Source organism: Alexandromys fortis, unplaced genomic scaffold, assembly GCF_014885135.2.
Source record: "Alexandromys fortis isolate MF-2015 unplaced genomic scaffold, M_Fortis_MF-2015_v1.1 scaffold_24, whole genome shotgun sequence".
Classification (NCBI taxonomy): domain Eukaryota; kingdom Metazoa; phylum Chordata; class Mammalia; order Rodentia; family Cricetidae; genus Alexandromys; species Alexandromys fortis.
In genome coordinates this window covers 16350937-16371972 of record NW_026067906.1, presented here as the reverse complement: position 1 = coordinate 16371972, position 21036 = coordinate 16350937, and the positions used below count along the sequence as shown (strand labels likewise).

Sequence of the window (21036 nt, the reverse complement as noted above, 5' to 3'; positions counted from 1 at the left end):
GCCTTCCTCTGGTGGGGTGAGGCCCATTGTGCTTCTGCCTTATAAAGTATATCAATTTGTTAATCTCATTTAAAACACCATCACAGAAATGCTTGATAATACATAATTTGGGTGTCCTGTCATTCCCATTACAAAATGAAACATGAAGTTGGTTTGTCCCCCAAATACTAACTAGGAAAGAAAAGTAATTCTCTTTTCCAAGTTTGTGACTATGTTCACACGTGTAAGAGCAAAGGTCACAAGTGAGGAGAGTACAGTCTGCTTATTTTTGTCTCCTGTGACCTAAGAATAGATTTTATGTTTTTAAATGGAGAAAAAAGTTTAAAACTCTCATACATATAACTATGTGGAAGATTCAATACTAATGTGTAAGTTAAAAATCAAGTATTGAAAGTAGCTATAACCACAAAAATTTGTTAACGGAAACACAATAAAGAAGTGAGATCTGACATCAGCTATAAAGTACATAGTGGACTGGGGAGCAGATCTTAAGTATCTTCATGTAGTTGAAGTTAATCAGCTGAAAACAGTTATAATGGGGAATTGTTTGGTTTGGATTCTGATAACCAAAATAAGAAAGTACCTTAGTACACAAAAGAGAGAAAAGAATCAAAGTAAACCAACACACACATATACACACACACACATGCATGCACATGCACACCACCAAACCACAATGAAAGTGAACAAGACAAAAGAGGAACAAGGAAACCATAGAATAGAGAGAACACAAATGGGCAACATGGGGAGAGTGAGTCTGTACTTTACAATAATTACACTAAATGTAAACAAACCAAGTTCTCCAATCAAAATATACATGGAGATACTCACAGCCTGAAGGTGAATAGGTAGGGAAAGATGTTTGTGCTCTTGTAAGGAGAATAGGAATTGCTGTGTTTGAATTGCACATAATAGACTTTCTATCAAAACTGTCAATAAGAGACAGGATCATTACATAATAACAAAGGATCAGTTTGATTAGATGATCCAATTAAATATGTACCCAACAACAAAGCACCTAGATTTACAAAGCAAATACTACCAGAGCTGAAGGGAGAAACAGCAATACAGTAATTGTAGGAGATGCTAATACCTCTTGCATTTAATGGATATATTGTTCGGACAGAAAATCAAATAAAGAAGCATTAGGATGGATGTCAGTAGACCAGAGGTATCTACAGACATACACAGAACCTTCCACATAACAAAATAATCCACATTCTTCTCATGTGTACATGAGCTGTTGTCTAGGATAATTCACGTTACATTACAAAATCAACTATAACTTTAAAAAGACAAGAGTCTCAGAATCTTTTGCAGCCACAGTGACATTTAGTTAGAAATCAATAATAAAACAGCAAAGAATGCAAGCATGTGGAAACTTAAGACATATTGAACTTTGGGGTTAAAGAGGGAATTTAAAAAGGAATTTGAAAACCTCTTGAGACAGACATTGAAAGTACAGCATAGTAAAAGCTTATGAGAGGCAACAAAAGCAGTACTAAGAAAACTGCAGAGCAGTAAATGCCTACAGAAAAATACAAGAAGATGCTCAGCTTAAGATGAGACCTCAAGGAATTTGAAAGAGAACTAAGCTCCAAGTTAGCAAGAGGAAGGAATTGATGGGGTATAGTAGGTATAAAGGAAAATATCAACAAAATTAAGTTTGTTTTTTATTTTTTAAAGAAATAATCAAGACTTTTATTAGACCGATGAAAAAAAGTTTTAAAAAGAGATGGAAGATATATTGAAGATTTTTTAATGTCTTAAAAGTCCTGTATGTCCTGTATGAAGTTAGAGTCCTGTATGAAGTCATAGAGCCCTGTATGAGGTCATAAAGTCCTGTCTGTGTTCATAAAATCCAGTATGAAGTCATAAGAGTCCTGTGTGAAGTCATAGAGTCCTGTATGGTGTCATAAGAGTCCTTTATGAAGTCATAGAGTCTGTATGAAATCATAAGAATCCTGTATGAGTCAGAGTCTTCTATGAGTCATAAAGTCCTATATGATGTCATAGAGTCCTGTGTGAGGTCGTCAGAGCCCTTTATGAGTTCATAAGAATCCTGTATGAGTCATAGAGTCCTGTATGATGTCATAGAGTTCTCTATGATATCATAAAGTCCTATATGAGGTCATAGAGTCCTGTATGAGGTCATAAAGCCCTGTATGAAGTTATAGTCCTGTATGAGGTCATAGAGTCCTATATGAGGTCATAGAGCCCTGTATGAAGTCATAGAGCCCTGTGTGAGGTCATAGAGTCCTCTATGAGGTCATAGAGCCCTGTGTGAGGTCATAGAGTCCTATATGAGGTCATAGAGCCCTGTGTGAAGTCATAGAGTCCTGTGTGAGGTCATAGAGTCATGTATGAGGTCGTAGAGTCCTATATGAGTCAGAGTTCTCTATGAGTCATAGAGTCCTGTATGTGTTCATAAGACTCCTGTATGAGTTGTAAAGCCCTGTATGATTCATAGAGTCCTGTATGAAGTCAGAGTCCTGCATGAAATCATAACAGTCCTATATGATTCACATAGTCCTTTATGAATCATAGAGTTCTGTGATTCCAGGCTAATAATACTCTAGAAGAAATGGAGAAATTCTTAGAAACAGTTTATCAAAATGGAATCAAGGTGACATAGAAAGTCACAAGAGACCAATGACAAATGAGTCAGGAATAAACACACAAAGCCAAAACCAACTTAACCAGTAGAAGGGTCTGGTGCTAGATGGCTTCACAGGTGAATTTTACTAAACAGTAAAACAAAATAATAAATATTTACCCCAAACAAAGCAAAACAATGTAAATAAAAGGGCTCACACTTCTAAAAGAATTTTATAAAGTCAGTATTACTGTAATATCAAAGCCAGGGAAGACATCATGAGAAAAAAACCTATAAGCCAGTAGTCTTGAAACACAAAGGTGCAAAATCTTCAATAAAATGGTAGCAAGCTGAATTTAACAACACATGAGAACAACCATAACCATGGCCAGATAGGATTTATTCTTGGGGTGCAAAGATGTCCGACATCAGCAAATCAGTTGTGTGCCACACTGCATGAACAGGAGATGGAAACCACGTGATCATCTCAGCAGATGGAGAAGACGCGTTTTACAAAAGTCAGCCTTAATTTATAATGGAATCTTCAATAAAGCAGGTATTCGAGGAATGTTATTCTACTCAGTAAGGACCAAGTAGTAAGCAAAGCCACATCGTAAACACCGGGAGGAACTGCAACATCACCGACGAGAGGAAGGATACAGAGACCAACAGAATTGAGTAGAGCCCAAAAATAAATCTTTGCACTTACAGTCAACTGATTCTTAATGAGGGGCTAATAAACACCGGCTGAAGAAAGACTGGTTTCCTCAGTAAACGACACTGGGAATTGAATGTCCACATCCGCATGTAGATGAGTGAGTTGAACCCTCACACTGTGAGCAGACTCCATAGAGTGAACTAAAAGACCTGAAACCACACTAGCAGAAACTTGGGGAAAGCTTCTTGACATTGGTCTGGGAAGGTGGTTTATTTATTTATTTTATTATTTTTTTTTTTTTACCATGAAACCAAAAGCTCAGAAAACAGAAAAAAAATGGTAGAATTGCATGAAACTAAACCTGCACACAGCAGTCACCAAAATTAAAATGCAGTGCCTTGGGTGGAAAACTGGCAAAGTGTGCCTGTCAAGGGGCGATTGCAGCGTATATAAGGAATGTCGAAAGAGCAGTACAGTAAAGAGCAGGGTCAGCACCGAATGGACTTTCTCTAATGAGATGTGCGAACAGCGGAAGGCGTATGAAAAGACGGTTGACATTACCAGTCAGGTAAACCCCAGGGAGATGTTGCCACACGCCTGTTAGCATATGACAGCACGTGGGCAAGGGTGTGGTGCTGTTGGTTATTATAAAGATTAAAAATAGAGCTGGGTGGTGGTGATGCACTCAGGAGGCAGAGACAGAGCTCTGAGTTTGAGGTTAGCCTGGTCTACACAGTGAGTCCCAGCACAGCCAGGGCTATATAGTGAGACCTTGTCTTAAAACAACCACAAAACTACCAAAAAAACCCAGCCTCCCCCCAATTGAAACTAGAGGCAAGCAAACTCACTTTCCGGTATACATCAAAGGAAATAAGATTAATTCTTGCTATCTGTGTTCCCATGTTCATTGCTGTAGTATTATCACCAGCTAGATGTAAACATATATTCATCAGTGAATGAATAAAGCTGAAGAGTAGTTTGTGCTTAGATAATATTAAGCCGTTTTTGTTGTTGTTTGTTTTTCGAGACAGGGTTTCTCTGTAGCCTTGGGGCCTGACCTGGAACTAGCTCTGTAGACCAGGCTGGCATTGAACTCACAGAGATCTGTCTGCCTCTGCCTCCCATGTGCTGGGATTAAAGGCGTGCGCCACCACTGCCTGGCAATATTAAGCCTTTTAAAATAGGGAAATAAGACTGATGTGGCTCTGTGGATAAACGTGCTTGCTGTGTGAGCTGTGGACCAGAGTTTAAGCTCTGGTGGTGGATCCTATGGTGGAAGGAGAGTGCCACTCCTGAAGGTTGTCCTCTGACACACACACACACACACACACACACACACACACACACACGTTATTAAAAATTAAAGGAAAATCTTAGCATTTGAGGCAAGTTGTTCTTTGATTTCTACATGCATGCCATGGCATGCACAAAATTAATAATGTAAAAAAGAAATTGCTATTTGAAGCATTGTCTTGAGTTTTATTTAAAAGAAAGAAAACATTAAAAACAATGAGTCGATGATGCAGAGACCCGCAGCCAAGCCTTGAGTCGGTGATGCAGAGACCCGCAGCCAAGCCTTGAGCTGGTGATGCAGAGATCTGCAGCCAAGCCTTGGGCGAAGCTACGGGAATCCTGCATAAGAGGGGAAGAAGAATCGTAGGACCCCGTGGGTTCAAGGACATCACAAGAAAACCCACAGAACCAACTAACCTGGGTTCATAGGGGCTCACAGAGACTGAACTGACCCATGGGAACTTTCATGGGACTCAACCAGGCCCTCTGCATCTATGTTACAGTTGTGGGACTCCTAACAGCAGGGGATGTCAATTACCGTGGCCTGCTTTTAGGACACTTTCCTCTTACGGGATTATGGGATTGCCTTGTCCAGCCTTAATAGAAAAGGAGATGCCCAGTCTTGCTGCAACTTGGTATACTGTGGTTGGCTGGTATCCATGGGAGGCCTGCTTATATCTGAAGAGAAACAGAGGAGGAGGAGGAGTGGAGTTGGGGGGGGGGTGAGCTACAAAAAGGAGGGAAGGAAACTTTTGATTGGGATGTAAAAACAAAACAAAAAGTAAATAAGCAAAAAGAAATACCCCCCCCCCCCAAAAAAAAGAGGAGTTGGTAAAAACCATAAGAACCAGAAGATCTGGAGAAGGTCTGTGCAAACACTGTCCACAGCCCTGCCCAGCCTGCACTGCACCTGCACAGCCTAGGCCTGTCATAGACTGGGGGGACTCACTGGACCGTACCTCACCCTGATGAGTTGTTGTCCTCGATTGGTTCTGAGGACGATGCGGTCGTTGTCACTTGTGTAATGCTTATAGACACCAGGACCCCCTGGATAGTTCAAAACGTGGTCATATCATGTCGATGACGTGGGGTGTCAGAAGTCAGAGTGCAAGACACGACGTGAGAAAGGGAAGACGGGTGGGTAGGAGGGGGAGGATGGTGGGGTTAAAGTAGCCAGAACACATTGCACACATCAGATTCTCAGTGAATACATTTCTGATAAAAGTTATTTAAAAAATAATTTTTAACAGTTCTGAAATGGTCCTAAACAGACTTGTGCCATTTTGCCCTAGAACTGGTGTTCTCAGCCTTATAAAATGTCCAACCTGACATCTCAGGTAGAGAAAGTTTGGGAGCTGTGGTGTCCATAGTGCTCATGTCATCTCCGCTCCAGAGAGACAGTAAAAGGAAGTAACCCAAACACTTGGAAATCTGCATTCTGACATTTTGGTGGTTGGCAGACTCGTGCCTTACGCGTCATCTTCGCAGATGGTTTTGCCGCAGGCTGGCACCCTTCTTTGGGGACATCAGTCACACCTCTGTATCTTTCATGGCATCCCTTTTGCGACTGGAAAGGCCACCCCATATCTCACTTGGTGTTTTCTCGTGGCCTTAGTTCTAGTTGTTACTCTGAAGCTTTCAGAGATGATTTTAGAAGTGTCAGCTCTCCCAGTCCTCTGAGAAGCTGGATTCAGATCATGTAGGGTCCACTAAGAGTCCATCGGCAGCCAGGTCGGCAGGTGCTCTGGAATTTCTGTCTTCTGCATTTAGAGTTCAATGCCTCTTATCTTCTGGGAGATCAGAGTATATAGGTTATTATTTCAGAAATGTCTGCCAGGTAGTCTTCTTTTTCTTACCCCAGAAAATTTTAGCAAATCCGCAACAACTGTTGTTTTCCAAAGGAGAATGCCGAGCTCACCACATCCGACAGTTCTTACAGACTTTGCCAGATAAGCAGCGGGATGGTGCATGCAGTATCTCTGTGTTCATTCCATTTCATTATAAATCATGGCTAGTGAACATTCGATTACTCAATGTCATCTGAGGTTCATGTTCACGAGACAAGCTGCTGTCCACCGGTGCCATACCACAAGATCAAATGAGCAACTGTGAGGGAGATCGCCTCCCTGCCCCTTGGCAGCTCACAGGCATGCTATAGTCATTGCACTGTGTGTTTATTAAATATCTCAATCTCCTTTGCATATATTAAAGTTCTGAAATACGAACTCCGAAATCCCATGTTGTTTGGATCCATTTTAATCTCTTATACAGATTATTTTGCAAAAGCATAATCCTTAAAATATGGGATCATGTTATTCTCTTCCTTAAAACAAGACTTCATCTTTTACTTGGAGTAAAGTCCGGGATTCTTACCCCGATTTTGTCCCCTCAATGTCCCCTGAGCACATGCTCTTTGGGAGCGGGGCCTTTGTCTCTTCTCGTTCATCACAGCCCAGAGCAGCGCCTCATAAAGAGAAGTCAGGAATAAATATTTATGACTGATAGGCAGGTCGATACCCGCAGATTCTTGCAGTTTCGTGTCTGTCGCTTTAGAAAGTGAAGGCCACTGAAGAGAAGGCAGAGTCCCCTCTCCAGGCCTTGCTCTGCAGTCCAGTTTCCACCTGTATCACTTTATTTGTGTTTTATTGGAATCTGAAATTCCTTAGTTGTCACTCCTGTTGAGGTGTTGACAGTTTGTATTTGTCCTGTTTGTATACTTCTCTGCGGCTAGCGATATGCACATGTGTCGTGACTGAGAGTTACAGACCCTGGTCACACGCTCTTGGCTGGCTTTGCCTGCAGTCATTCTCTGTTTAGTGGTCGCAGTCCTGATGCGGGAGTTTGTTGGGGTGGTCAGACCCACCTTGGCTGCCACCGTGGCCAGTAGGTGCTAAGTGGAGAGGGCCTGGTCCTCCTTTTCACGTCCTCTCTTTTCTCATAGAGGACATGGAACACTTAGATCCAGGGTAGACCTCGGCACGATGGCTGTGCTCCCGTCATAGGTGGTGGCTAAAATGTGCTTTGAGAATGAATGCTGAAACACTTGGTCTCCAACCTTTGAGTGTTGCCTTTTTCAGGAAGCTCACAAGATGGTGAGAGAAGCGAACGTCAAGCAGGCCACGGCGGAGAAGCAGCTGAAGGAGGCTCAAGGGAAAGTGAGTCCCACTGCTTAGTTCTGGACTGGGGGAGCCGGTGGGAAGCCAGTCGTCACCATTGCCAGGGCACCTCGGCAGCCGGCGGCGGCTGTTCTGACTGGAGAAACAGTGCTTATTCTACATTAGAGACTGCAGAAAGCATGAGTGGGAAAATAGTTAGGTGCACAGAGGTGCACTGACACTGGACGCCGGGGCGCGTTTATATCACAGCCCCTTACTTAAAGCCATGTAAATCACATAAAAGGGTTCAGTAGGCACATTTTAAAGTTAAGCTTATTTACTTAGTTCTTTAGGAAAAAAGACACCTATATAAATCTTATATTAGGAGTGAACTGTAAGCTAATATATCTTAATGATTTTGAAAATTCATATTAATGTTAGGTATTTTTGACTGTTTAATTTTCTTTTGGCATTACTGGCATTTGAAGCCAAGCCATATGGAAACCCAAAATCCTTGGATTATTTTCCTTTAATTAGTCCACCGAAAATACAAATTTAACTTAACGCTCTGCCCTTGAAAGTGTTTTGACCAGATTGCTAACGCTGAGCCGCATCTGTTATAGAGCATGTTGCCTGTGTGACCGTGCTGATTTCTTTTCAAGATCGATGTACTTCAAGCTGAAGTGGCCGCCTTGAAGACACTCGTGCTGTCCAGCTCTCCCACGTCACCAACGCAGGAGCCTCTGGCGGCTGGAAAGACGCCTTTTAAAAGGGGACACTCGAGGAATAAAAGTACGAGCAGTGCCATGAGTGGCGGTCACCAGGACCTCAGTGTGATACAGCCACTGGTGAAAGACTGCAAAGAGGTAACTCGCCGAGGGTTGTCCTCCGGTCGCTGTTAATGTCCATCATGGAGGTGTCGGTCGTGATTTTTTTCCACCATATTTTTTTTAGTACAAAATATGCAATATTAAGATGGGGGAGGCTTTATCTAGAGCTGGTTGCTTTCAGGGATCCTCCCCTCCTGTTCTCTGCTGGCTGGCCTCGGAGTCCCGCTGCAGATCTGGTAAGTTTCTGCCTTTCCCATGTTCATTCAGGGAGCAAACTGGGATGTGTTGTACAGGAGAAAGCGGGTGGCTTTCACGTCCATTAGAGCGGTGTTGAAGTAGGAATGAAGAATGTGGGAAATGAGATGATTCTCTTGAAGATTACTGTTTGCTCTTTTTATTCAAAATCAGAAGAAGCGGAGTTTTGCGTGACTAAGAAAGTCCTAGAGTTGATGCAAATAATTAAGTAAATAGTTAAATAAGAAAACAAGAGAACCCAGAAGTAATAGAAGCCTTACATTTTAAAAAACAAAGATAACTTGATACCTTATTTTTTGAAATGTGTAGAGTTAAAGTTATATAATTATTAAACATTGTTTTGTTATCATCTGTGGTGAAATCTGTCTCTAAGAGGATTGGTCAAGAATTCTGGGAATATCCCTCGTTTTCTTCAAAGCTGTAGTCATTGTTGAGTTTAGTTCCTGCTGAAGAAGCTGTTGGTGTTTGTCCAGTTCTTTTGTGTATAGAAGCCGAGTGACTAAATTGAATTACTGAGGTTAACTGTTGTAACTGAGTTACCTTTGTTCAGTTATTAATAAGAATATGGTAGCTAGAAAAGTTTAGTGCTTGTCCAGCTCTGAATGTAGCAAAATCTGAAATTCGTATTTGTTTCTGTTAAATTTCTAACACACTTCTTTAGTGGTTACTTTAGTTCTGATTTCTTTGACTTTAAATAAGTGTGCTTTTAAAACAGCTTTTCTTGTTGTTCTCACTCAGCAAGTGTGAGGGATTTTCTCCTGCCTCTTACAGTAAATCTTTGTAGATGGCTTCTCACCGCTTTGTAAACGTCTCTAGTTTTGAAATTCATATGAATAGGTCACCTGCACCCACTTCTGATTTGTGGTCACACTTTATACCCTGGTGCTTTGTGAAAACGTCAGCAAGTTTTACACACACACAATTTTACTGAAGGACAATGCTTTTCAACCTGTGGGTCATGACCCCTCTGGGGTTGAACGACCCTTTCACTGGGGTTGCCGAAGACCATCAGAAAACACAGATGCTTACATTATGATTCTTAACAGTAGCAAAGTTACAGTTAGAAGTAGCAGTGAGAGTGATTGTATGGCTGGGGTCACCACACCGTGCGGAACTGCCCTAGGATAGTTTGTAGCAATCTGAGGTGAGGTGGAATGTGTCCACGCTTCTCAGTCGCAGCGGTGTTCTGAAAGCTTTCAACACACACGTGTGCAGACGTGCACAGTGCAGGGCTTTGGGTTCTAAATAGTCCAGCTGAATTTGGGCTTCATTGTGTATCTTAGTCAGGGTTACTATCGCAGTGATGAGACACCTTGACCAAAAGCAAGCTGGGGCGGAAAGGGCTTCTTTTGCTTCCGCTTCCATGTCACGTCTCATTGTCTAAAGGAGCCAGGATCCTGTACAGGGGCTGATGCTGATGCCGAAGTCATGGCGGGAGGAGTGCTGTTCCCCGCCTTGCTCAGCCTGCTTTCTTGTTAAACCGATGGTACCACCCACCGTGGGCTGGGCCCTCCCCCATCACTCATTAATTAGGAAAATGCCCCTTGGCCTTGCTTGCCCACAGCTCTGTCTTGTGGACCATTTTCTCAGTTGTGGATTCCCCCTTTTAAGTGACTTCAGCTGTCTCAAGTTGACATCAAAATCAGCTGGCTGTGTGACTTTGGGGAAGCCATTTTATCTCAAGTCCTAGCATTATCTATAAACCGGGGGTCTTCATGTCCGCCTTGCACCACTCAGGATTAAGTGTTTAGAAAGTGCTTACGAAAGAGTCAGCTTCTAGGAAGAAGCGACTCCAATTACTGCCTTCAAGCCGGAGTCTTTCATTTGATAATCACTCACTCTCCTGCTTCGGGGCTTATTCCCATCTTCTCAATTAACTTCTCAAGTGAATTTGAAAATCTTAAATATTTATCTCTTAATATACTTTACCCTCTTGCCTGTAGCTTTGGCTTAAGACATTTATGGATCAGAATGAGACGGCCATGGTTGACCTTTAGAGTCTGAAGGAGAGAGCATGGTGCCCTCAGCCTTGCATTTCTTTGATGGGCGCTGCACCTCTAGCTGTTATCCCAGGCCAACGACAGCGTGCTCACGTGGTGTTCAGTACTTGCAGAACGGCAGGGAGCTCTGTAAGGCCCAGGGCGGGGCATGTTCAGGAGCTACTCGGTGTCAGCGGGTGGCCTGGAGTGGCCTCCGCAGGAGAGAAGAGGGCTGAGTACAAGGAGCCGGAAGAGGAGGGCCAAGAGGAGGCGTGGCTTGTTTCTGCTAATCCAGGTTGGATGCGGTGGTCAGTGGAGGGCCCTGTGCCTGCTGCTGCTCTTTGCCCTGTTGCTGTACGCGGGTATTTTAGGACTGTCTTTAGTAAAGAGCAGTTTCTCTCCGTGTTCAACCCACACTAGATTTCACAGGCCACACTCAATTTATTCACTATAAATAAACTAATAAATAATTAGATTGGCTCCAGATTGATAAGGTTCAGAAAACACTGGTCAGCAGCGCCTCTTATATTCAAGACAGTCTGTGTCTTCAGAGAGCCCCATTGTGGCTGGGCGTAGTGGTAGGGCCGAGGCAAGAGTCTAGTCAGGGCCAGTCTGCTGACATCGTGATTCCCAAGACCTGGGGTATGTGGTGAGACCCTGGCTCAGATGGGGAGAGAGAGTAGCCGCAGTATTGGAGACCCACGAGGAGAGGATGACAGCAACATCTGTGAGCACCATAGGGACGGATCGTACCCAAAAGCTCAGTTAATCATTTTATAAAGAAAAATGCTATCGTATATATCATATCAACAGGACAGTTGAATTTTTATTATTTTAAATGAAGAGCATTTCCTTTTAATGATATTTAAATTAGGGCTTGCTTTATCAAGTAGTTTTTATTTGTTCTTTAAGTGGCTTGTGTTTGCTCTGGTTGTCAGGCCGATCTCTCTCTGTATAATGAGTTCAGATCTTGGAAGGATGAGCCCACGATGGACAGAACGTGTCCTTTCTTAGACAAGATCTACCAGGAAGATATCTTCCCATGCTTAACGTTCGCAAAAAGTGAGGTAATTTGTTTTTCATTTTACTAGGAATGCATTCAGATCTTCTGTGCTCCTGTTCTCATGTTCCGTATTTTAATGTCTTACATGTGATTGCTGTAAAAATGTCACGTTTAACATTTCCTCCATTTCATATCAGGACCACGATTCCTGCCGTTCTGAACATATTTCCTCTCTCGAGACGAGGCTCAGAAGCACTGAGATGTGTACTGTGTTAGTGTGGCAGGCAGATGTGTACGGAAAGAGGGCTAGCTGCTTGCTTCATACACACCCAGGTCCAGTTTTCAGTTTAAGCCGAGTTCTGTCCTTGCTCTGGGACAGGCAGTTACTGGCCCATCACCACACGATAAACACGTGTGAGAATCTAGGGCGTAGCTGTGAGTTCAGTGCTGGGCTGGTCTCTGCAGGGCTGTGAACTGATCTCCACCTCTGCCAACACAACCTAAACCAGAGCACCAAGTGTGTCTATAAACAAACAGAAGCACGATGCTAACTTGGCCTTTGTCATAGAATTAAGAGGAAGGATAAAGTAGGCAGATAAAAATCATTTCAGAGGATCAGGAATTATATAAGTCGTATTCAACTGAGAAGTCATAACTACAGTTTGATCTTATACGTGAGTAGTTTGTCTTCAGATAAATGGCCTGTCCGCTGATGTTTAAGTAATTCAGTCCTGAGAGTCTTAGGGAAGCCTTTTGAGGATCGAGCTGTAGCGAGCATCCTTGTAAGAACTGCAGATGAGCCCCGCACTGACCGGACGTGGGCTGTGCGTTGTCGGCCATTCTCTTGGTGCTGCTAACCTCCCCAGAGGAACTCTGGCCTCACTGCCCGTTTATCAGAGGAGACTTCATACTTGATTTGGGGGGGGAAATGTCAATTTTGTTAAACAGATTTTTATGCCTATAAATACATAAGATGAAAAATACATAGCTAAAATTAGTACATATTGCTAATATAAGTGACTGGAATTTATTGTATAAATTTATCAGGATGTGGCGTTAGGATACTAATTTTGAGGTGGCTTTTGTAGTAGATGTGTAATATTGGGTAAGGAATGTAATTAATACCTTTAATCCTCTTCTAGTTAATACCAAAAATTCTTCCGCTGTAACTTAGTTACCTATCATAACTGCTTGATTTATGAAAGTAATAAAGTCGGGATTGTGATTTGAGCTTTTTGTCCCTTCTCTTTGTAGTGTCTAAGGCCAAGTCTCTGAAACTGAAAGACTAGCTTATAAAATTATTATCTTATTTTGAATTTTTTTTGCCAGTGTTTAATTCTTTTTGTTGCTTTTTGTTTTAAGTTGGCTTCGGCTGTTCTGGAGGCTGTGGAGAACAACACTCTAAGCATTGAGCCAGTGGGGCTTCAGCCCATTCGATTCGTGAAAGCCTCAGCTGTAGAATGTGGAGGACCAAAGTAGGTTTTCCATCCATGCCTTGTGGGAGCGAGTGAGTTCTCGAAAGTTTTTGCGTTGTGGCATTGTGTTCATTCATTTGTGTGTTGTAAATGTGATTACGCTTCTCCTCCTCAGTTTCTTCTTAGCGCCTGTGACCCGGGACAAATCCCCAGAGGGTACTGGTACTTTCTTATTTTCCTCCAGACGAAGTTGTGGTCCTGTTTAGTGAAGAAAGGTGTGTGGTTCACTAAGAGAATGAGGGCGCATTCTTAGATTTCAGTGTGGCTGTGGAGAATGAGAAGTACCCAAGGAAAGGCCCCACTACAGATCTAAGGCGGGAGCTGGGTGTGGCCTTCTCCGAGAGTTACTAAGACCCCTTAATGATGGAGCACAAGAGGGGATGCAGGGAGACTAGGGATTAGAAACAGTTGTCTAACGAACTGTAGACCAAATTTTTGTTTTGCCAAAGAGAACCAGTGAGTGAGAGAGGAGAGAATGAATGAGTTAGCTGTGTACAGTTGGTATGTGTGTAAAGTACTTCAATTTGAGGATTGCCATCAAAACTGATTTGGAAAGGTACTGACTTAGAACTGTTCCTATGAGAACTGAAAACGGCACCAGGAGCTGGAGAGATGGCTCAGTGGTAAGCGCTCCCTGATGCTCTTGAGAGAACGCCAACTCAATCCTAGCTCCACATCATGCAGCTCACGGAGACCTGTAACTCAGATCTGCTACCTCTGGCCTTCATGGACTCTTAACACTTATATGAACATACCCACACACAGACTCACACACATAAACATAATTATAAAAAACAACAAAAATAATTTGTTCCTACCTTCCATATTATTTCTATAAAAGATTCCGAAATTGACAAATAGTTCTGTTTTGCACATGTGACAGGTATTGGAAATTATAAATTTTCAAAGGAAGAACCACTGCACTTCATAGCAGGGCAGCCTTTCCTATCCAGTCCTCTGAGAAGGCCTCTGAGAAAGGTTTTGCCCCAAAACTCAAATGTAATTGTGCTTTAACTTCGGTTCTAGGACCGGGTTGCTGTGGGAGACTGGAAGCCCCAGGACCCCACAGAGTAGAGTCCTTGACTCGTCAGGGCTGTCGTGAGCCTGTTGAGAAGCTGTAACCGGCTTCTGTTGATGCACACACATTCTCAGGTCACACATCTCCTCAGAGTTGTAGTCTGTGTTAAATCCTGCTGTGACACCCTATAGCACAGTGGCCTCTAACTTTAGGGGAATTTATAGTATTAAATTCTATAGACCCCAAAGTATTTTCCTTTTGGCCCTGCAGCCTCTCAAATGGAAAGTCAGCTGTAGTGGCAGCAGCGCCCAGCCTTTGGAGGTCTGGTCATACCTTATTTTAAATACATAGAACTTGCCTGTGCTTGCAGTATGTCTTATGTACTATACACATGAAAGTGTACTCCGAATGATGGTAGATGACGATGTGGACTTCCAAGGTTCTAGTAAACGAGTTAGGTAGGCTGGATTTAGGGAGGAATTTACCTCCAGTGCTCCTGTGGCAAGGCAAGCAGAATGTGGAGGAGCAGGGGCGTGTTCACTGCAGCTTCAGAGAGAAGGGCAGGTCAGCATCGAGTCCAGAATCCCAGTGTGCTGACTGACTGTATTAGCGTTTAGAAATGGCCAGCTGTTTTTAAAGGCAGGTGGAGAAAAGCTTCTATTGGGGCAAAGACGCGCATCCATACTGCACACACAGACCCTCCACAGAGCAGAACGACACTCAGCGAGCCAGAGCTTGGGCCTCTCTTTGAAGGGGACTTTTTACTTTATTACTCTAAAAATTAATACCTGAGACCACTTTAGCAAAATCCTTTCAAATTGAGACAAGATGTTAAAAGAAAAAATATATTTCCAGAAGAAGAGGTGTAACTTTTTTTTTTAATTCAAGGGTACTTTTCCTTCTGAATAAGTTATACTTTTTGCAACTTACAAGAACTTCCAGTAGTTGAACCTTAAATTTACTGACCTCTGATCCATCCCAAGCTAATTGTTAGTACTTTAAAATATTGCCAGAGACCATTAAAGCAATTTGTAGGGGTGTGTATGTGTGTGTGTACACAAGCACACACATGCACAAACAGTAAGGCAAAATTTCTTTGAAAAGAATTAAAAGATAAGATTTGCAGGGCCACCTCAAAAATCATCTTGTTCCAAATAATATATTTTACATTTGGTTTTTCACTGTCGAGGAACACTGTGTTGTATTTCTTTTAGGTATAACCGAAATCTAATGTAGTTCATATAGTTGTTTTTCTTTGTCGTGTGATTTACAGTGGCATGTCAGGTACAATTGGCCGCTTAGTTTCCCTGAGTTATGCTAATTTTGTGTTACCAGAGACTGGTAGTTGTGTCTCCCCAAGATCCCAGCTGATGGTTGCCAGCGGGGCTGCTGTAGCCAGCCTGATGCTTCCCTGGTGGAGCCTATTTTCAGTCAGTCAATGGCTACTTGGAGCCAGGCTCTAAAGATGCATACCCTCCAGGAATGTATAGCCTAGGCCAGCCTAGGCCGCAGGGAGAAAGGGTGGTATGGGGCGGGCCTCACTCACAGGTGTTGAGGTTTGTGCGTGAAGGGCAGCTTCTTTCTTTATGCTTCTTTGCTAAATGCAACAAAACCTACCAATCAAACACACTCCGCTTGGCAGCTGTCACCCTGCAAACCATTAGCGATGGTTTTTAAGACTTGATAATCTTGATTAGATTCAGCTAGGAAGCTGAAGTTATGTTTGCAAGTGGAGTGCTGGCCGGCAGCTGCTGGCGCATTTGTAGATTTGCCGTCAGCTGGGACGTATGGACAATACCCCGGGTCTCTTTGCAGAAGCATGGTCAGTGTTACGGTCGTAAGCTTATACTGGAACATAAGTCCCACAGGGCAGGGACTTTGTCTTTTCGTCACGGTAGTCCAGCACCCAGAACAGGCCTGACACATGTTAGGTTCTCAGATATTCGCTGTCGTAATGAAGAGACAGCTTGTTAAAATGGGGAGGGGGGAAGGGCAAGTGCTTTTAATTATAAAACAAAACTGAAATTTGTTATTTTGCAGAAAATGTGCTCTCACTGGCCAGAGTAAGTCCTGTAAGCACAGAATTAAACTCGGGGACTCAAGCAACTATTACTATATTTCTCCTTTTTGCAGATACAGGGTAAGTGGCATGACCTTGACCTTTAATAATAACACTGCTTGCTGTGCTAGAAACTGACTACTGATGACCTCTCTCCCTCTCTGCCTAGATCACTTCTGTGTGTAACTTTTTTACATACATTCGATACATCCAGCAGGGCCTTGTGAAACAGCAGGACGGTGAGTGCTCTCGGTTCACTGTAAACATCTGCATCGCAGTTTAGCCGGTCAGGACAGGAATGGGAGAAGGAAGTCCACTGAATTTCCCTTATGGTCCTAGCAAAAATGGTTGGGTACTTTAGAAGAGAATATGTCTTCTAACAATGTTTTTAGTTCCCTCGTTTTACTCTCGAGTTTTGAGCAGAGCCAGTTTTACCTTGCTAGGGATACATGACAAAGCAAAGTGTGAGTGGGGACGGTATCTGGAGAGATGAAATGACAGCTACTCAGAGGCTGAGACACGAGGACAGCAGAGTGAAGGCAAGCGAGAACGATAGGATGAGTTCAAGGCCAGCGTAAGCAAGTTAATGATATCCTGTCTCAGAAAACCAAACAATTTAAAAATATTGGAACAGGTATAGCTCCGTGGTAGGGTGCTTTATTAGCACGAGGTCCTAGGTTTGGTTGCCGGTACTTGGAGGGGTGTGTGTATGTGTGTGTGTGAAAATGAGCAAGCTCTAGAAGTGGTCAGATTTATTTTCATTGGTGGAAAGGGTAAGAGGCCAACCGTGAGTTTCCTGTGTGTTCTACTTCCGTGTGTGATGATTCTGAGCAGACAGAAGATGCCCATTCTGAAGCAGCAGAAGTAGATCCGTGAGCTGTTGTGATTGTGTGAACATTTCAGCGTAGCCTCCAGAGCTGCTAGTGGACTATATAACTCAGTGTTACCTTAACTACCCAGCGGAAGGGCTGGTGCATCACGACCACTTCCCAGCGCACTTACTGAGTGCACGTGATTGTTCCAGAACTGAAGGAGCAGGCGGTAGGTCAGGAAAACCCATCTTTTTGTATTTGACATTGTAGAAAATGTTTCCACGTAAATTTTCATACATGTTGAAAATGTTTCTGTACTGCAAAAGACTAGTAGAAACTAATCCTTTTCAGTCACATGCCCTAGTGAAAAGTTTACGGGGAATTAGATGGGCAAAGACTTAGTTCAGCCATTATGACTCTGGTATACGGAACTGTGCCGTCTTTATTTAGAATTACATGTAGTTTTAATGTATAAAGGAGGCCTGGGATCAATCTCTAATATTCGAGCTAAAGACTATGAAACAAAATTAGTCTGTGTGTAATGATTATTGTAATTTTAATAAAAATACCTTTTGAATACCTGTTGATGGATAATATGATGCAAATTTTCTCCTTGTTACAAGTAAAAGATTTGGGGAAAGTCTTAAAATAATTCACTTGATGAAAATAGGAAGAAAGTGTCCTGAGTAGGAGTGGCAGATGTGACAACCCACTAGTTTCTGTCATTGCTCCGGCACACGTTATATACCGTGTGCACCCTGTATAAAAACCTATTCATTATATACCGTGTGCACCCTGTATAAAAACCTATTCATTATATACCGTGTGCACCGCTTGTATAAAAACCTATTCATTATCTAAGCCTTATATCTAAAAAAAAAAAAAAAAAAAAAAGATTGGGCCAGTTAAATCCAAGGCAGAGTTTACAGCCTTTGTACCTTAACCCCCAAACACAAAAGCCTCAAAATAAGTAATCCATTGAGCATGGATGCAGAGCCACAAGTTGGAGCCACCCCGACCTCATAATCAGAATGCAGGTACAAAAAAATACTACTTTGCTCTGTGTGTAAGATCCACAGGGAACCTTTTCCTTTCTTGTTTATTTTGCTTTGTTTTGTTTTGAGAGTCTCACTGTTGTTCTGGCTCTGCTGGAACTCTTTGGGAACTTCCTCTGTTGATCAGGCTGGCCTCGAACTCACTACTCCCCTGTCTCTCCCTCTGCATTGCTGGGATTCCAGGCCTACACCACCACCGCAGGCTCCACGGGAAGCCTTTTAACTTTGGGTCTGACCTTGGGCTCTTTCCCCAAGGTTATCTCATTGTGTCTGTTAATGGTTTTGTTTTTTTAAATGTGAACCCTTTCTTCTCACAAGCACCTCAGATAAAGGATACTTGTATTGACATTTTGAGCTTGGGTAATTGTGTGTGTATCTATTGGGTGTGTTATGGATATTTTACAGAATCTCTGGCTTCTCATTAGATGGTAGTAGAACCTCCAAATTCAGCAGTGAACAAGGTATTCAGACATTGCCAAATGTGCTTTGGGGGCCAGATCCCCCTGATGAACACTGACCACAGTGTGTGTCAATCACAGATCCCCCTGATGAACGTGTGTGTCGATCACAGACCTTATATGGCTTTGGAAGCACACAGCCCTTTTTTCCCCACTTGCCTGGAAGTTTAAAAAGGAAGTGTGGACAATGGAAGTGTGCAGTTGAACCCCAACATTTGCTTTTATTTCTAATCTGAGCCATCCAGAAGCTTCCCTTTATCTCTTCAGAGAACATTGCTGAATTTTCTGTGTTCTGGGAACCATCCAAGGAAGAGCGCTTCAGGGTGGAAGACTCGCTGGTTGAATAATAACCTATGATAATTAGCCTTAGTGTACTCAAGGAGGGGAGGGGATTAGCCTTGATGCTAGACACTGAAATGCTGGCTTTTATTATGTCCCTCACGACAAAACTAATACTGTTCTTAATGACTGGTGAAGCTGGGGTGTCCACAGGAACATGGAGAGGTGTGTGAGAAGCATTTCGGCTAACTGCATTGTCCTTGAGGCTTGAGCAGTGACTCACGTTCTGATTACGTGTCTTCTCCGTCTGTGCAGTTGATCAGATGTTTTGGGAAGTGATGCAGCTGAGAAAGGAGATGTCGTTGGCGAAGCTGGGATATTTCAAAGAGGAACTCTGACACCCTGCGTGGGGTCGTGCGTGATCCTCCCTGGACAACTGAAGAATGGCTGAACATTTTTATGGCTAATATTTATTCCTGAGGACAAGGCCCAAGACTCCTGGTCTCTTGCAGATTACACTAGGAAGTGCTGTGATTTCTTTTAAAGAGACTGGGCTGTTCTTGCTTGTCCTTTAACGGACCACACTACGAGGAGTTGCAGTGTGCTGGTGATGGCCTCAGCACTGCAAAGCAAACCACCAAATAAATACCAGACCGAGTGTGTGTCTCTTCCTTAGCTCTGACTTGGCTTGGAGAGTGCAGAAGGCAATGGTATTTCACATTGTACTCCTCTGGGGAGCAAGGACGGAGCTGTGTGCACAGGGCTTACTGTGTGTCTATATGTGTGTTGACATTCAAACACAAGGGTTTATTTGCAGAAAGGTTTTTTGTTTTCCACCTGTGAGGTTTTTCTTTTATTAATTAATTAGTTTTTTTTTTCCCAGCCTGTTGAGTTTTTCCTGTCCTCCCTGTCCCCCCCCCTCATTTGCAGAAAGATTTTACTGGGGTTCAAAGTTACTGTTATTCAGCTCGCAGTGACCCAGTGAATCCCTTTATTGTCGTGGTATGTCAAGTAGAAAATGAAGAGCGGGGGCTCTTCCTCTGGAGGAGCATCTGAGCATCCTGATGTAGGGGTTCACGTACGCAGTGAGCACTATCATGGAATTAAAGGAATATTAAACAACATCATGCTCTAAAAATGATATCTGCCAGTTCTGAGCATCATCTGATCTCTAAGTTTTGACTAAAGCGGACATGAAGACACTACTAACGATTTCTACCAGTAAGAGAGGTTCCTGGTGGAGACAGTGTTGGGATGCAAAGGAAAGACGATCCCACGGCATTGTCTCCAGTGAGAGCACAACCAGTCCTGGCTTTGAGATGTTTCTTACTTCTGTATGCACAGCTCCAAAACATAAAGACCTCCTTGCTTTATTGACTGTATGTGTGGGAATGTGTGTGTGTGTGCGCGCGCGCGCGCGTGCGCACGCGCATGCGTGTATGCGTATGTATGTGTGTGCGTTAGCATCACACTCGTGCCTGGTGCACGGAGAGGTGAGACGAGGGAGTCAGACCTGGAAGTGGAGTTGCAGACAGTTGTGAGCTTGCCAGGTGCCCACTGGGAACTGAACTAAGGTTCTCCGCGATAGAGTCTTGAGCCATCTCTCCAGCCTTTCCTTCCTGCTTTGAAAATGAATAAATTTTCCCTGTGAGTAAGCCTCCACATATTAAGTTTTTTACAGTTTATGTATTTATGTGGGAGAGTGCCTGTGCCTGTGGAGGTCACATGACATCATTTGGAGATCTGTTCTCTCCTCCTGTGTGGTTTCTAGTGATCAGACAAACTCAGGACATCAAGCTTGGTGGCAGCACTTTTACCTGGTGGGCCGTCTCTCTGGTGCAGATCTCCATCCCCTCATCACTGTGTGTTCATTGGAATTAAACAGTCTGTTTCTAGAGATTGGGTTGTTTTCAGTTCTTTACCCATCATGCCGTTGTGATGAGTCACTTTGCGTATGTACACTCCCATGGCCACGGTGGGGTTTCCTGTATGTTCATGCCTAGTGTTTAAGGATGTTTTTTCTCATGGCCGGATAGCTTACCCATGAGAAATCTGAACCAGTCACAGAGCCCACCCACAGAATCAAATCGAATGTGCTCGTTCAGGGATTCAGAAGATTTTCCACAAAAAAAAAAAAAAAAAAAAAAAAAAAAAAAAAAAAAAAAAAAAAA

At 43.1% G+C, this 21036-nt stretch overlaps 1 protein-coding gene across 5 annotated transcripts in view; it reads left to right on the top strand.

Annotated features, from left to right (window-relative positions):
- Positions 1-20762, top strand: part of Rab3ip (RAB3A interacting protein) — a 43369-nt gene extending 22607 nt beyond the window's left edge. For 4 of the 5 annotated variants that reach the window (XM_050135484.1, XM_050135483.1, XM_050135486.1 and 1 more), the window contains 7 exons: positions 7625-7702; positions 8305-8508; positions 11645-11773; positions 13072-13184; positions 16243-16342; positions 16431-16500; positions 19181-20762. In XM_050135484.1, coding sequence (XP_049991441.1) covers positions 7625-7702; positions 8305-8508; positions 11645-11773; positions 13072-13184; positions 16243-16342; positions 16431-16500; positions 19181-19263 — 777 coding nt within the window. In that variant the 3' untranslated portion in view covers positions 19264-20762. Of the gene's footprint in view, positions 1-7624; positions 7703-8304; positions 8509-11644; positions 11774-13071; positions 13217-16242; positions 16343-16430; positions 16501-19180 lie in introns of those variants that run through there. The other variant, XR_007590616.1, reaches the window with a different exon arrangement.
- The last annotated feature ends 274 nt before the right edge of the window (positions 20763-21036 follow it).